This window comes from Anolis carolinensis, chromosome 1 (assembly GCF_035594765.1).
Source record: "Anolis carolinensis isolate JA03-04 chromosome 1, rAnoCar3.1.pri, whole genome shotgun sequence".
Classification (NCBI taxonomy): Eukaryota; Metazoa; Chordata; class Lepidosauria; order Squamata; family Dactyloidae; genus Anolis; species Anolis carolinensis.
The window spans coordinates 260603509-260620289 of NC_085841.1; the positions used below are offsets into that span (position 1 = coordinate 260603509).

The 16781-nt window shown below is 39.2% G+C and overlaps 1 protein-coding gene across 7 annotated transcripts in view; it reads right to left on the bottom strand.

Moving 5' to 3' along the window:
* The window catches only part of sigirr (single Ig and TIR domain containing), a 55084-nt gene extending 40276 nt beyond the window's left edge, over positions 1-14808 (bottom strand). Inside the window, exons 1-3 of one of the 7 annotated variants that reach the window (XM_062967522.1) lie at positions 14608-14798; positions 6559-6629; positions 1668-1791 (exon numbers count right to left, since the gene is read on the bottom strand). In XM_062967522.1, the coding sequence (XP_062823592.1) occupies positions 1668-1767 (100 nt within the window). In that variant the 5' untranslated portion in view covers positions 1768-1791; positions 6559-6629; positions 14608-14798. Of the gene's footprint in view, positions 1-1667; positions 1792-1827; positions 2015-6558; positions 6630-8890; positions 9083-14607 lie in introns of those variants that run through there. The other 6 variants (XM_008108878.2, XM_008108866.2, XM_062967521.1 and 3 more) reach the window with 6 other exon arrangements.
* Between the last annotated feature and the right edge of the window lie 1973 nt (positions 14809-16781).

Genomic DNA, 16781 nt, shown 5'->3' on the forward strand with positions numbered 1-16781 from the left:
ACAACTCATAGTGCAAAAAACAAAAAAATCACAAAACTGTTAAAATTATAGCAGCCTATATTTCCGTATTTAAAATTTTCTATCCCGCAAAAAAAAAATCCCTCCCCCTGGAAATGTTTGTGTGCCTCTCAAGGTCCTCCAGTATAACTCTATGGTATACTTCTGACCCTAGTATAACGAAAATATAGAGGTTTCAATTACCCATGATTTCAGCTATCCAATGTAGGTCTTCTAATGTATCCCTTGTAGATATGGGGAACCTACTGTCCAGGTGAGTCTCAGTTTACCAAATCCTCATTTAACAACACTTCTCCAGACACTAATAGTTCAGTTCACACTCGGTGCTCAGCTCTCACACCAAAGCTGTGTACATATGCATGAGGAAGAAGTGGCTAAAACCTAGGTTAACATTAATGCCATAATTTGGTCAAGAAGCTAGAAGCAGCTTCTGCATATAGATTCTCTTGCTGACCATAAAGCCTGCTTCTTGACAGGGGGTTGGACTGGATGGCCCACAAGGCCTCTTCCAACTCTATGAATGTGGATGAGCACACACACATCTGATGCACGCATTGTATTGTGATACATGCCACAATTCTATTATCAATGTCTGGTGGAAGTCAATCTATCATGCTGGAAGAGTGAGTAATGCCTAGAGAGGGGTTCTACCAGGAAAAAAGTTTCTTTTTATTTATTATTATTATTATTATTATTATTATTATTATTATTATTATTATTATTATATCAACCCTTTGTACCTAGAGAGGGTATCTTGGATAAAAAATAGTGTTTTTAAATTTATGGTTATTACACCAAGCCCCGTTAAAGTGAAGAGCCTACTGTATATAATACATATTGGAGTAGTATCATCATATTCTGTAGTGTATGTATATGCACACAGGCATGCAAAGATCAGCCATCACTTATTCATTTTCAATATTTATCATTCAACCTTCCAATGCTACAAGAAGATACCCTACAAAGTGAACAGGAATACAATAAATTAAAAAAATGAAAACAAACCAATAGCGTTAACAGATAGAAATACAGCTGGCCAGGCAACAAATTTAGGATGCAGTCAGCCTATTATTATGTTGCTCTATAAGTCACCACTTCAGCTGATAGTAGCCTTCTGGCACCCTGAGCACCCAGGAGAGACAGATCTCTGCCTATGCCACAAGTGTACAACTTCCTGTTTTCCTGGCTTGCATAAACTTTGCATAAGCCAATGACAGTGAAACTGTGATGAACTGATCAGAAGAATGCTGGATGTACTTCTGGCCACCTTCTAAAGCTCCATGTAGGCCTAGGACAAACATTATGGAAGAGACAAGAAAAAAAGAGGGCCTTCTTGAACAGACTAAAATTGAATTTTAAAATGCCTCAGAGGGCAGAGCTCAGCCAATCAAACACCAATGAACAAATACAAATCTGGTCTCAGAATAAAGGACATTCTTTTCAAAGATGAACACCCACCATTCCTATCTACAGGACAAGCTACTGGATCAAGCAATAATTCTGTAAAACCAGGCAACCTGAGCAAATGATACAATAGAAGAAAAAACAAGAAACTCAAGATTGGGTGCATTTACTGGCAAGTGCTCCAAGTCTGTGTCAATTCATCACACACACCCCGGTACCATGGCCCCTCTGACTTTAAATCTCACCTTGTAATGCTGTTGTGCCTTCATGCTCACTCCCTGTGGCAAAGCAGAAAACCAAGAGCACAGATGGCACAGGCAGAAGGAAAAGGAATTTCACAGTCATTTTAGCTTACTTTATGAGCAGCACCTGCAAATTGGAAAAGAACAGAGAAAAAGTATTTACCTTTTTGGACTTCCCCCTCCAGGTTCAGGCAGGCAACTTCAAAGCCTGAGACTGGCTGTGTCCTTGCTTTGTACTTCCTTCTTGTAGCCACATTGAACACATGACTGTCCAATAGACCTGCTTTGCCAGTTCAGTATCCCTCCCCTTTGTTCATTCCGTCTCATCCTTTAATCACTTGTTCCCTTCTCCACCTCCAATCACAATCCTGCCGGCCTGCATTAAGAGAGGGCCAGTTCTTCTCATCTGCTTATCTTTGCTCCACCCACCTTTCCACCTGCATACAATGGGGTAATGAAACCTGGACACTGAAATACACACCCAATCTGTTGGCACAGAAAAGCAGGCCAGGACTTTGTTCAGTGAAGAGGTGAGAGGTAGGTTGCTCAAGAACTCTGTAGCCAGGATGACTGCTACTCTGTGGCTTTAAGCCAAACAGATATCCTGGCTGTTCTGGAGCTGCTACCATAAATAAACCAAAATATACATGTATGTATATGTATCTTCAAGTCACTGGCTGACTCATCGCAATTCATAGTATTTTCTTAAGCAAGGAATATTCAAAGTTATTTTGTCAATTCTTTTTTTTCTTTTTTTCTTTTTTGCAATCAAGCTTACAACACCTGGTGTTCATTGGTGGTCTCCTATCTAACTATTAATTAGGGCTTGGCTTCAAAGATCAGATGGGATCTTTTTCCTTTAGGGTATTTAGGCAAGAATTCAAGTGTTACCACTTTAAGACAACCCTATCATACGAGTTTTCATAGCAAGATTTGTTCAGAGGGGGGTTGCCATGAACTTCCTCTGAGTCTGAGAGAGAGTGCCTTGCCCAAAGTCACCTAGTGAGAATGCACATATCCTACCATTAATAAGGAAAATATACTAGGGAATTTACTTCTGTGCAGAAGGGAAATGTGAAGTTTCAAAACATCTACAACCACAACAACAATAATAAATTGAACAAGACAAAACATAAACAACCTCTATATCAGTGGTTCTCAAAATCTGGCTCTCCAGATATTTGGATCTCCAATTCCCAGAACCCCTGAGCATTGGCCATAGTGGCTTGGGCCTCTGTGAGTTGAAGTAAAAAAAAACAACTACTACTCTATATCATTTGCTAGAAGTAGTTTTACTGAACGAACAAAATTATTTTGTCCATGTGCAGGTTCTTCTCTTTTGCACGCAAAAGATGCGAGATGCAACTCTGATGATGATATGAGGCTGATGTGTAGCCAACATGTGAGAGACAATCCATAGAAGGACATGAAACTCTCTGATAATAGAGATGCTCTCTGAAATCTAAATGTTGCTAGTTTGGAACAGCCACTGAACTTGCTGATCTTGTATTCAAACATGATTAAAATTGCCACCCTACATAGGAATGCATTTTAAAGTATTTAGCACTCCTTATGAATGGCAGTGTATTAATGGAATCCCTAATCTTTGTGAAATAATCAGCCAGGAAGTCAGTGAAGGCTCCAGACATTTTGGCTCCTGGGACCAAAATTCCAAACAACAAACCTGTTGAGGCCAACATAATAAAAAAGTAAAACATCTAGAAATTTGCCGTAGTTGATGATGGCCCAAACACATCACTTGAGACAAGTCAACCTGCTCTTCCTAATGGTAGGACTGACCCTGTAAAGAATTCCTCTGCTTTCAAGCAGGAGAAGATTTACAAAGCGGGTGCTTACTATTGGGTTTCCAGACCCTGCATTTCCTTTCCTCTCTTTGCCCTTTACTCTGTTTGGGAGATGGAAGTAAAGTGACAATTTATATCACACCATAATCCACCAGAAACAAAACACTGCATGCCTCTTTGTAAGAGTTTCAGTGTTCTTTGGAGATTTTATGAACTACTGACCTTGAAACCTAGCATTTTTTAAATTCTTGTTATTTCTAATTTCGATAGCACTTTCAGTTTGCAAAGCAATTTGCATGTTTAACTGAGTTCATTAATACAAGTTATGATCTGTGACCATAATCATGCAATGATGCTGCTTTGGGAGGTCTCTTGATTCTCCTGCCATGAGGATGATTGTGGAATATGTGACACCATATTCCTCCACCCTGAATATATCTGAATATTACAAGAACACACACAGAGCATTTGCTCTGTCTTTTGTTGACATATCAACACATTATTCTGAACATTTTGCTACACAAATGTAATACAGAGGTCACAAAATCTCTTGTGCACCCTACTCCGTTGCTGCTTTTCAGAGACCACCAGCATAAGATCTGGTTAATATCATGATTCTCATTTAGTGTTAAACATGAAAAGGAGCTACTTAAGGAGCACATTAACAGACTGATCTAAATAGACAAACAGCATATCTTAAATCTACGAGATCTCAACCTTAACCTCCAGTATTTCCAATAGCAAAAGATTTTGGGTTGGGAAGTACCCTCAATCTCAGTAAAGAGCCATATCCATCTGATCTGTTGGATATGGAATTGCTTAACTAATTCCTGTGAGAGTTGCAATTAGGATTTGCTGCAGGTGGTATGTCTTCAAGCTCTTGCCAGACTTCGTTGTTTGATGAAAGTTAGAAAACAAAGTCAGCCTTCCAGAAGTCAGTAAGTTATGATTTTCACCTGGACCAACAGAAACACTGAGGGAGGGGAAACTTCATTACGGCAATTAAATTAGGCTACCTGGAGTAGATGTCTATGAAATAGTTTGCTTTCTATATCTTAATGCCATCTCTGCATCTACAAGGATTCCTCCCCCCTCCTGGTAATATTATCCACTTGAAAGTTAGGCAGTACTAACTGCATTATTTTAATTCTCTGTATTTTTCTCTCTTTCTCCTCTCCATCTTTCATAACTTTTAGTGTTCCTTTTATTTCCCTACCTTTCCATATACAAAAAAATGCTTTCTTCACACATTCCCTTTTGCTACTCTTTCCCATTACTATTATCCTCCTGGAATTGCTCAACTAGCTCCAGCCTCTCCTTCTCTTTCTTGAACAGCAGATGCTAACATGCATCGTAAATTGACTGATTACCCATGCAATCTCTTGTACAATAATTCTCCATCTTCACTCCTACTTGCAACTTGCTTTTCTTATCACTACCCTTTCCCTGCCAAGAAGAAAAAAGGGGTGTAATAAAAAATGACTACAAATGGAAAAGATTCAATTGTGAAGAAGAACTGCAGGAAAAATCAGAAGTTACTGCAATTTCAAAGGGATAACAATGAGAAAAAACCTAAGTTGCATATCATGTTTAATCATGGTGCTGAAAACAGGTGTTGATAATGCTGCATTCAAGGGAGTAGAAGGCAATACTATTTTTAATTTTGAAAAAGCTTTGTAAGGGACTCAGGCTTCTACAGCAAAGAATCATTTGCATGATTCCCTGGGAGGGGCAGACTTGACACTTTCTGGGCAAAAAATGAAATGCCACAAGTGTTCTGAAGCACTAAAGGTCTTACAGAGAAATAATTGAAAGCCACTAAAGCCTGACAACATTTGTGAAAGGCTGTACAGGAGCTATACATTTTTTTAAAAACCCAACCCATCTAAATTCTTCACTTAAATAACTCACACTCACCAGCGAAAGAAATCTGAATCTATTACCTTTACCAGGTATGTACCAGTATGTTAAGAGTAAGTGTCCATATTTGCTTCCTCTGCATAATTTATTCTTCAAATCATAGTGAAGGGCAAAGAGCTAAAGCAGGATGCTGAATTTTCATCTGCCTATTCATCAGGAAAATTTACTCTCTGAGTTCTGAGATATTCTCACGAATGGTCCAAATATGGTCATTGAGCTTTCTTAAATGTTAACATATGTTATGCGTGGCTTTTTGTTTTTTCAAATCAAAAACAGATTCTCATTTTAGAGGCAGGCCAATACCTTCTTAGATTCCCAAACCTTTATTGCCAGTCTGAGTATGTTTTCATCCTGATTTTAATGTATGAGCTTGGTTTATCATCATTGCCCCTAATAATGATTTGACTCTTCATACTGCTTCACCCACATGGAAGCAAGAGTGAAGAACAAGCTTAATTTTAAAACTTTGTCATATTTAACTATGACTGTTGGTGGCTGCAGTCAAACCTTTAAATAGTCTAAGATTATAGGGTTGGGGTTTTTTTTCCATGTCAGGAGCGACTTGAGAAACTGCAAATTGCTTCTGGTGTGAGAGAATTGGCTGTCTTCAAGGATGTTGGCCAGGGGACACCCAGATGTTTGATGTTTTATCATCCTTGTGGGAGGCTTCTCTCATGCCCCTGCATGGGGAGTTAGAGCTGACAGAGGGAGATCACCCGCTCTCCCGAGATTCAAACTGTCGACCTGTTGATCAGCAGTCCTGCTGGCACAAGGGTTTAACCCACTGTGCTATCGGAGACTAGATTGTAGGGTGAAGTTTTGTTAATTCTGAGCAAATATTTAATATTTTATGTGAATGGTTTTTAAAGTTCAGATCTCAGTAAGACGTTACAGTGGAGCAGGCAAATCTTTTATTGTAATTTAAGGATTAACAGAAAAAGACATAAATATAACAATTTTACAAAATCTACCCTGCAAAAGAAATAGAATATTTCTATCTATTCTGTTTATCATTAAAACGGCTAAATTAATGGGCAATAACATACGCAAGTCGATGGGGAATGTTTCATTTCAGACACTGTCAGATGTACATAGCTCATGATGATGTGATTTTAGATCAGTTTTTTCACAAGAACAGATTGAAGAAGCTAGGGAGGTCTCAATCTTACCAAAAGATCACAGGATTCTCCTTTGTGCATGTTTTCATTCATTCAGGACTGCTACACAAAAGCCTGTTGCCCTAGAAACCAAACCACACATTTTCAGTTCTTCCTCTAGTGATCAGTCACCTCCCAACGTTTCCACTTCATTCTAATTATCACTCTGCAGCGAATAAACTGAAATCCACTTTTAAATGGACAGATTCTCTGTAAAATGTCAGATATCACATATGATCCCCTAGCAATTACCTTCTACTTTAGCAATTTCTCGGACTTAGAAGTAGTAATTATAAAATATAGAGGCCAATTCAGCTAAAGTGAAGTATTATATGGCAAATTTATTGCTATGTCAATAAGACCAGGTGTATTCTTTAATTTGAACTCAGTGAAAGACATTTATATATATATTTGAAGGTACTAAGTACTTGAGAATAAGGCTTTTTAGAAATAAAGAAGCAGCCTTTAAAACAGTTTTAATCTGTTTTATCTATATATGTGTGTGTGTGTCTGTGTGTGTGTTTGTATATAAACTACTAAGTTCTGAACTTGCTGACCGAATGGTTGGTGGTTCAAATCCGGGGAGTGGGGTGAGCTCCCGCTATTAGCCCCAGCTTCTGCCAACCTAGCATGCAAATGAGAGTAGATCAATAGGTACTGCTCCGGCGGGAAGGTAATAGCACTCAATTGCAGTCATGCCGGCCACACGATCTTGGAGGTGTCTGTGGACAATGCCGGCTCTTCGGCTTAGAAATGGTGATGAGAACCAACCCTCAGAGTCGGACCTCACTAGACTTAATGTCAGGGGAAAACCTTTACCTTATATTTGTACAGTGGCTCCTTGGTATCTTTTGAGCTTTGGTTTCAGGGCCCCCTGTGGAAACCAAAATCCAAGGATATGCAAGTCCCATTGAATACAATTATCTAATCCCTTTTATAAAGTAGCAAACAACTCAAACAAATGCCGATGAGAAAATCTTTGAAATGGTGAGTGGGTGCAACAGCACTACTTCTCTGTAGTGCTTGGTGTATGGCAAAACTAAATTTTGCTTTTGGGATTTTTCCTCCCGAATGTTTTTGAGCTGTGGTTGGTTGCATCTGTGGATGCAGAACCCGTGGAAGCTATGGAAGCCTTGTCTGGTAGAAAGGTAATTAATATTTTCAATGAATAAGGAAAAAAGTCAAATGTGTTCAACAAAGCTTACTTTCAGGGGAGTTGCAATGGCAACAGCCAAAACAAGATGTTGAAAGCAAGCTCCTCTGAAAACGGTGGGAATAGCTTAAAACGGTGGTTCTCAACCTGTGGGTCCCCAAGTGTTTTGGCCTTCAACTCCCAGAAATCCTAATAGCTGGTAAACTAGCTTAAAGGTAAGCATTGCCAGGAGCATGTTTTTCATTAGGATTTTTCCATTTCTCAATTTTTCATTAGACCTTTTCGTCAGGAAAAACTCCCTCCTGAACACACAGAAGACTGGGCGACTTGGAAGGCGCTGAACAGACTGCACTTTGGCACCAGAAGATGCAGAGCCAACCTTAAGAAATGGGGCCACAAAGTGGAGTCCACAACATGCAAATGTGGAGAAGAGCAACCCACAGGCCACTTACTGCAAAGCAGTGACCTTCTAATAGCAACACCAGAGGCACTCCAAATGCCCAGCTTCCGGTCAAAGGAAATTATGCATAAGGCTAAGTTTTAAACTTTGTGATATTAAATACATTATAAGCATTCCCAATTTGCTTCTGACACGATAAATTATAAAAATCAGAAGAATGTACGTATTCTTTGATTGGAAATCCAAAGCAAAAACCAGCAGGACAAACTCTTCCTTCACTGCAGAATAAGGTGGAATATATGAATGGTATCCCATATCCCATATATACAAACAAAACAAGAAAACATTTCTTTAAAGCAAGCATGGGCAAGCTTCGGCCCTCCAGGTGTTTTAGACTTCAACTCCCACAATTCCTAACAGCCTACCGGCTGTTAGGAATTGTGGGAGTTAAAGTCCAAAACACCTGGAGGGCCGAAGCTTGCCCATGCCTGCCTTGAAGGCCCTGGTTTTCTACAGGTTGAACATCCCATATCTGAAAGTGTCCCATGCCTTTTCAGATTTTGAGATTCTTACATATACATAAATATTATAGTGTTGCTCAGGCCTGGGCAAAGTTTGGCCTTCCCTCGAGGTGTTTTGGACTTCAACTCCCACAATTCCTAACAGCCTACCGGCTGTTAGGAATTGTGGGAGTTGAAGTCCAAAACACCTCGAGGGAAGGCCAAACTTTGCCCAGGCCTGGTTGAGATGCAGCCCAGGGTTCACACCCCAGCTCGGACCGACTATCTCACCCTCCGAGAAAAGCAAGCCCCCTACGTCTGAAAGGCCTCCCAGGAGCAGAAGAGCCAGGCAAATCCAACCCGTCGGTGCCCCGTTTCGCTGCCTTGGGGCCGCCCACACCTGGGCTCGAGTAGGCCGCCCTGAGGCTCCTCCCGCTTCTGTCGCCTCAGCTGCCCTCTGGGTCATGGAGTGCCTGGAGCAGGGCGGCCGGCTGCGGGCCTTTGAGGCCAAAGACTACGTTTCCCAGCATCCCTTCGCTCTCCCTCACGCACCTGTGTGGCATCGAGCAGGGTGTGGTTTGCCCTTTGTTTTTTTCCACCTGCAGCACAGGTAGGAGGGAGGTGGGGACAGGTAGAATGAATAATGGAGCCAGCAGCAGGAGGAAGTCCTCATTTACACTGTCCTCTACGCAGTTGGAAATTGCATTATACGGTAGTATAACTATATAGAGTCTCGCTTATCCAACATAAATGGGCTGGCAGAACGTTGGATAAGCGAAAATGTTGGATAATAAGGAGGCATTAAGGAAAAGCCTATTAAACATCAAATTAGGTTATGATTTTACAAATTAAGCACCAAAACATCATGTTATACAACAAATTTGACAGAAAAAGTAGTTCAATACGCAGTAATTCTATGTCGTAATTACTGTACAGTAGAGTTTCACTTATCCAACATAAACGGGCTGGCAGAACGTTGGATAAGCGAAAATGTTGGATAATAAGGAGGCATTAAGGAAAAGCCTATTAAACATCAAATTAGGTTATGATTTTACAAATGAAGCACCAAAACATCATGTTATACAACAAATTTGACAGAAAATGTAGTTCAATACGCAGTAATTCTATGTAGTAATTACTGTACAGTAGAGTCTCACTTATCCAACATAAACGGGCCGGCAGAACGTTGGATAAGCGAAAATGTTGGATAATAAGGAGGCATTAAAGAAAAGCCTATTAAACATCAAATTAGGTTATGATTTTACAAATTAAGCACCAGAACATCATGTTATACAACAAATTTGACAGAAAAAGTAGTTCAATACGCAGTAATTCTATGTAGTAATTACTGTATTTACGAATTTAGCACCAAAATATCACGATATATTGAAAACATTGACTACAAAAATGACTTGGATAATCCAGAGGCTTGGATAAGCGAGGCTTGGATAAGTAAGACTCTACTCTATATACAACAGAGTCTTGTTTATCCAACATAAATGGACTGGCAGAACGTTGGATAAGCGAAAATGTTGGATAATAAGGAGGGATTAAGAAAACGCCTACTGAACATCAAATTATGTTATGATTTTACAAGTTAAGCACCAAAACATATTTTACAACACATCGACGGAAAAAACAGTTTAATACATGGTAACGTTATGTAGTAATTGCTGTATTTATGAATTTAGCACCCAAATATCGCAATGTATTGAAAACATTGACTACTAAAACATTGGCTGCAAATAAATATGGAATTGCTGCCTAGAGAAACAGCTCGGATCCTGGTGGGAGGCAGACTGCATTGGATAATACAGAATGTTGGATAAGCGAGACTCTACTGTATAGTAGTATAATTATATGCTACACTGGCCTCCAACAGACAAGAGTTCTTTCTCCCACAGATATATATATATATAAAGCTCCCTTGCTTAGTTTTCCAACAGACCTCATAACCTCTGAGGATGCCTGCTATAGATGTGGGCAAAACGTCAGGAGAGAATGCTTTTGGAACAGGGCCATACAGCCCGGAAAATGCACACCAACCCAGTAATAGTAGTAGTAATACTTCATTTATATTCCGCCCTATCTCCCCAGGGGGGCTCCAACATACCAAAAAGTCAAACATTCAATGCCTTAATAAAATAAACACATATTTGACAAAATAATCCAGAATAACCCCACATGTAAACGTAAAATTAGAACCTAACATCAATAAATTAAACAAAACAAACAAACAAAAGGCCTGGGCAAACTTCAGCCCTCCAGGTGTTTTGGACTTCAACTCCCACAATTTCTAACAGCCAGGAGGAAAAATTGTGCAGAGCTGGCAGCCCAGGTGGTTTTGCAATGAGACAGTTCATTGTAAGGGTGCACCTACACTGTGGAATTAATGCAGTTTGACACCACTTTAACTGCCATGGCTGCCTTCATGGTATGTTACTCTGGGAGTTGTAGTTTGGAGAGGCACCAGGGACCTTTGGAAGAGAAGGCTAATGATTTTGTAAAACTATCTTTCCTATGATTACATATTTGCATTAACTGTACAGTGCAGATGCTCCAAAAGAGAGTGTTAAAACTAAAATCGGAGCACCCTGGTAGAACAAGCATGTATTGCTGCTGGGACATTTTGTACACAAACTTTTTTTTAAAAAAGGAGAGAGTCTAAACAATTGTAGATTGTTTAACATCTTAGGTTACTAGAACACTTAAACAGAAATGCCATTAGTCCTTTATGAAACTACAAATCCCAGGATTTCATAGAACTGGACTATGGAGTTTAAACTGGTAGCAAAATACTATGGTTGTTTAATAGTATGGTTACAGACTCTTTCTTTGGAATAAAGGATGATGATGTATTGAAGCCAGTGCTATATGCCCTTTTAAACCTAACATCGCTTTCATTACAAAACCTCATTATTCTTCATTACTTTCTTCTCCAGAGAAAGCTAACCCTGGCACATTGCCCTGAACCATTCTGCTCATGGAATTAGGGAATATGTATGTGTATGTGCCCTCCTAGTTTCCTATCACTTAATAATAATAAAATAATAATAATAATAATAATAATAATAACAACAACATTTTTATTTATTGTCCACCTCTCCTTTTATCTCGACATGAAGAACAATTATTTATGTCGACTTAATGAATTTCAAAAGAGTTCTTAGACAAGGAATACTCAGAGGTAGATTTTAGGGAGGCAAGCAGACTATCAGCGCTTCAGGGACATTGTTATGATCCGTACTAAAAAATTCTGAAATACTTCAGTATTATGCTAATGGTAAATGAGGACCATGTAGAAATTAACTGTATTTTGGTGAAATGAAGTCCCACATGGATAATGGATTATTAGTGCTCTCTGCAGCGCTAACTGCTGAGGGAAAGCAAAAGCTGAGCAGAATTCAAGTAGGGAAAGGAAGTAATAGCAGACATTAGACAAGCTTTGAAATCAGTATTAATGGTGTGTGTAATTTCACTTTCCTGCTTCTGTACCTCCTGAGCATAAATAAATGACTGTAACTTACAATAATGAGCCCATCAAACTAATCCTGTGTACAGGGAGAATTTATGGCCAACACTAAAAGCGTTGTCTTCCAAAATAAACCACTTTTTATCATGCGCATTGCCAGGAACGTAAAGAGCTCTAAGAGGCACAAAGTAGCAAGTGTTTCTCTGTGGCAATTCAGCTGCAGGTGTCAGGATGTTCCTTCTGCTAAATGTGCTCCAGTAATTCTGTCTCTATTCGATGGATCTTTTGATAGGGGCTGCCATAGTGACCCAGACACTGTTGAGAAGGAACCTCTGCTCCATTCATTCCATACACAGTAGATTTCAACATCTGAATATTAAACACTGTGTGCTGTCATCACTCAGTATAATGGCACCAATTAAAAATGGAAAACAAGTGGTGTGGTGGTCAAAATGCAGGGCAGAAGGAAACAAACTTTGATGCATTTTATATTATTATCATCATTACTATTATATTTACATGCTGCTTTTCTCTTTTAAAGGGACTCAAAATAGCTAATTATTAATCAACTTCTCCTTTTACAGAGCAAAGAATCACGATCTGTTACAGCAAGGAAGAAGAAAACACATTTTGATGCACTTTAGTTTTAACCTACCCCTCTCTCCTTCTTTTACAGAGCAATAGAGGAAAGATCTTGCCAAGTAAACCCTTAAAGAGTTGCCATAAGTCATAAATGACTTGAAAGCACACAACAAAAAAGCATACTTTGATGTATTTTATAATAATTCCTAACCTCCCTTTCCATTTGTCTTCTACAGAGCACTTTAGCTCTTGCAATGTGGATATGAAAACAAATTATTTCTAGTATAAATACTATAAATGTCATTTACCCTCATTTATTGGAGATTTTATTGTAAATCGTACTGTGGAAGAGGATAATTACTAAATCTTCAACTTTTATTTAACACATTATCTTCTAGAATCCTTTTGACCAATTCATATGATTAGAATTCAATACCTTAAAATCAATAAGATATACAGTAAAGTCTCACTTATCCAAGCTAAACGGGCCGGCAGAAGCTTGGATAAGCGAATATCTTGGATAATGAGGGATTAAGGAAAAGCCTATTAAACATCAAATTAGGTTATGATTTTACAAATTAAGCACCAGAACATCATGTTATACAACAAATTTGACAGAAAAAGTAGTTCAATACGCAGTAATGTTATGTTGTAATTACTGTATTTACAAATTTAGCACCAAAATATCATGATATATTGAAAACATTGACTACAAAAATGACTTGGATAATCCAGAGGCTTGGATAAGCGAGGCTTGGATAAGTAAGACTCTACTGTATTAGTTTATATTATCCCAGTTCAGATACAATTGCATGCATAAATGTATGGACTTTAGAATTGTTTTCAAAAATTCAATAAAGTAGCACTGCTACATTTAGAGCTCATTTGTTATTCAATGCTTACTACCGGACCTCTTGATGCTAAATGAAATCACTGCAATTCAGGGCAGGTGTATGTTTCCTCAGCCTTCCAATCAGCTTGTGTATACAGACAAGGCTAGTGGTTAACTTTTAAATACTATTGTGTCACAATACCCATTTCCAAGTCTATGTTGTTTATTCGTTCAGTCACTTCGGATTCTTCATGACCTCATGGACCAGCCGACGCCAGAGCTCCCAGTTGGCCGTTGCTGCCCCCAGTTCCTTCAAGGTCAAGCCAGTCTCTTCAAGGATACCACCCATCCATCTTGCCCTTGGTCGGCCCCTCTTCCTTTTTCATTCCATTTCCCACAGCATCATTCTCTTCTCCAAGCTGTCTTGTCATTATGTGGCCAAAGTCCTTCATCTTTGCCTGTAATATCCTTCCCTCCAATGAGCAGCCGGGCATTATTTCCTGGAGTATGGACTGGTTTGATCTTCTGGCGGTCCAAGGCACTCTCAGTATTTTCCTCCAACACCACAGTTCAAAAGCGTCTATCTTGCTTCGTTCAGCCTTCCTTATGGTCCAGCTCTCTCATCCATAGGTTACTACGGGGAAAACCATTGCTTTAACTATGTGAACCTTTGTTGCCAGTGTGATGTCTCTACTCTTCATTATTTTATCGAGGTTGGTCATTGCTCTCCTCCCAAGAAGGAAATGTCTTTTGATTTCCTGGCTGCAGTCTGGTTCTGCAGTCATCTTCATGCCTAGACTTACAGATAGGCAATATGTCCAGAACTATGAATTTATCCTTGAATCTAGGATCTAAAGTTTAAAAATTAATTCAAACTTTTTCTGTTCTTTCTCAGAGCTGTAATTGCAATTTTTAAATCTATGACTACACGCCCAAAGAGCAGAATAAACATTGGATGCATAAATAGCCAAAGTACTGAATGTACATTTCAGCATTAGATTCAGCATTATTATAGTGAAAAGATGCTCTTAACAAATTCAGTGTTCCCATTAACATAGGTAAGTGCAGGGCAGGTGATATTGTAAGTTTATAACAAGTTACTCGTATGAGTTTTCATCTTACCTTTCAAAGTTACAGCTTTTTCTACATTTTGTCACAACTGGAGTAGAAAAACAGCATCCCCAAATTATCTTTCATTAATTTTTATGCCCAAAGTTACATAATTTCACTTCAGAAATTATTTTTTAACTATGTTTCTGTTTTGGGATAGTAAATTACCAGATCTGTGCTATCTTAGTTGCTGAAATTGTAAAGCCAAGAGCTCAGCTGAGACTTAGGAGCAAGCTCTTGTGATGTCACAAAAGGTAGTCTCCAATGATGTCATTCAGTATGATACATTAAACATCAACCACAGCTGCACAGAGTATCAATGAAAGAATATTTATTAATCCATCCACGCACGCGCGCACACACACACACATACATCAATCCAAACATTTTCAAAGGTAATTCTCCCATTATGAGATTATTCCCCTTTACCCTGAATACCAGAGAACAAGGTACAGGCCCTGACATCTGAGAACTCAAATGATATCTAACATGACTCATTGTTGAAAGGTGATGGATGTTGTTGGGTGCCCTTAGTCACTTCCAACTTTTGGTGACCCTAATGTGAATCACAAATCTTGCCAAGTAACCCTGTGATAGATTCACATTAAAGGTAAAGGTTTTCCCCTGATGTTAAGTCCAGTCATGTCTGACTCTGAGGGTTGGTGCTCATCTCCATTTCTAAGCCGAAGAGCCAGCGTTGTCCGTAGACACCTCCAAGGTCATGTGGCCGGCATGACTGTATGGAGCGCCGTTACCTTCCTGCTGGAGCGGTACCTATTGATCTACTCACATTGGCATGTTTTCGAACTGATAGGTTGGCAGAAACTGGAGCTAACAGCGGCTGCTCCCGCCGCTCCCGGGGTTTGAACCTGGGACCTTTCGATCTGCAAGTTCAGCAGCGCAGTGCTTTAACACACTTCGCCAGCGGGGCTCCTACAATTTACAATTAACAAAACAAAAAAATCCATTTTAATACAATAATTTCTTATCTAAAGGATACTTTAAAAATAGAGGAGACTTATGAAAATGATCAGGGCCTTTGCCATGTGATTCAAAAAATATCAATGTGCACACCAAACATTTCATCCTGAAGAAATGTTTCCACACATGGGTGCTGTTATCAAGAAAGCCCTCAATTTACAACTGCTTTGTCACTGGCTGGTAGAAACATCTAGAGAAGCAGTTGCTCTAGTGTTCTAACCTGCAGACTTATATGGAGATAGTTCTGTTTCTAAGTCATATAGGGCTTGAAAGGGTCATTTCAAAACCAGAACTTTACTAGCAAAAAGTCTGGTTATCCCTTCAAAAATTCAAAGAATGGCAAGAGGAATTGTTGTTTTGTGTCTTCAGGTAGCATCTAATATGTGGCAACCTTATCCTAGAGTTTTCCTATCAAGGCTTAGTCAAGAAATTTTCAGCACCTTCCTCTAAGGTTGAGACAGTGAGATTTGCCCAGGGTCATCCAGTGGTTTTCCATGGCCAAGCAGGATCTTATGTCCTGGTCTCCGGCACTCAAAGTATTACATCATGCTGGCTCCATCAGAGAAACAGCATCCATTAAATGCTTTCTGGAATAGAATTAAGCTTGAAGAAATCATACCAGAGAATTTATTATATAGAGAATAAGGAAAACTCTCTGTATTAAGGAATACTAAATGCATATATTTGAAAACATCATCATACTCTGTAAAAATGCTATTGAATACACCATTATAAGATGTATGTGCATAAAAACGAGAGTAAAATGAAACGTCACAGGAAACAATATAGACCACACATGGAAAGCCTTTATAATGGGGGAAGAAGGAAGAGCAACATTTTAAAAGTTTTATTACCCCGTTTTTAGTAGTACTGTTCCAACCAACGTTCAGGGACTCTAAATTCCTATCAGCACCAACTAGCATGATCTATAGCAGTAGTTCTCAACCTGTGGGTTCCCCGATTTTTTGGCTTTCAACTCCCAGAAATCCTAACAGCTGGTAAACTGGGAGTTGGAGGCCAAAACACCTGGGGACCCACAGGTTGAGAACCACTGATCTGTAGTCAGGGATGATGGAGAACCATGCACTTCCCATCCTCTGGCCTATGATCAAATTGTTGCATTCTGAAGAAAACACAAGATTCCTGCCAGCTCTATCCATACTGAAATAAAGTCAGTCCACTCTGTGCTTAAAAATTGTCATTTC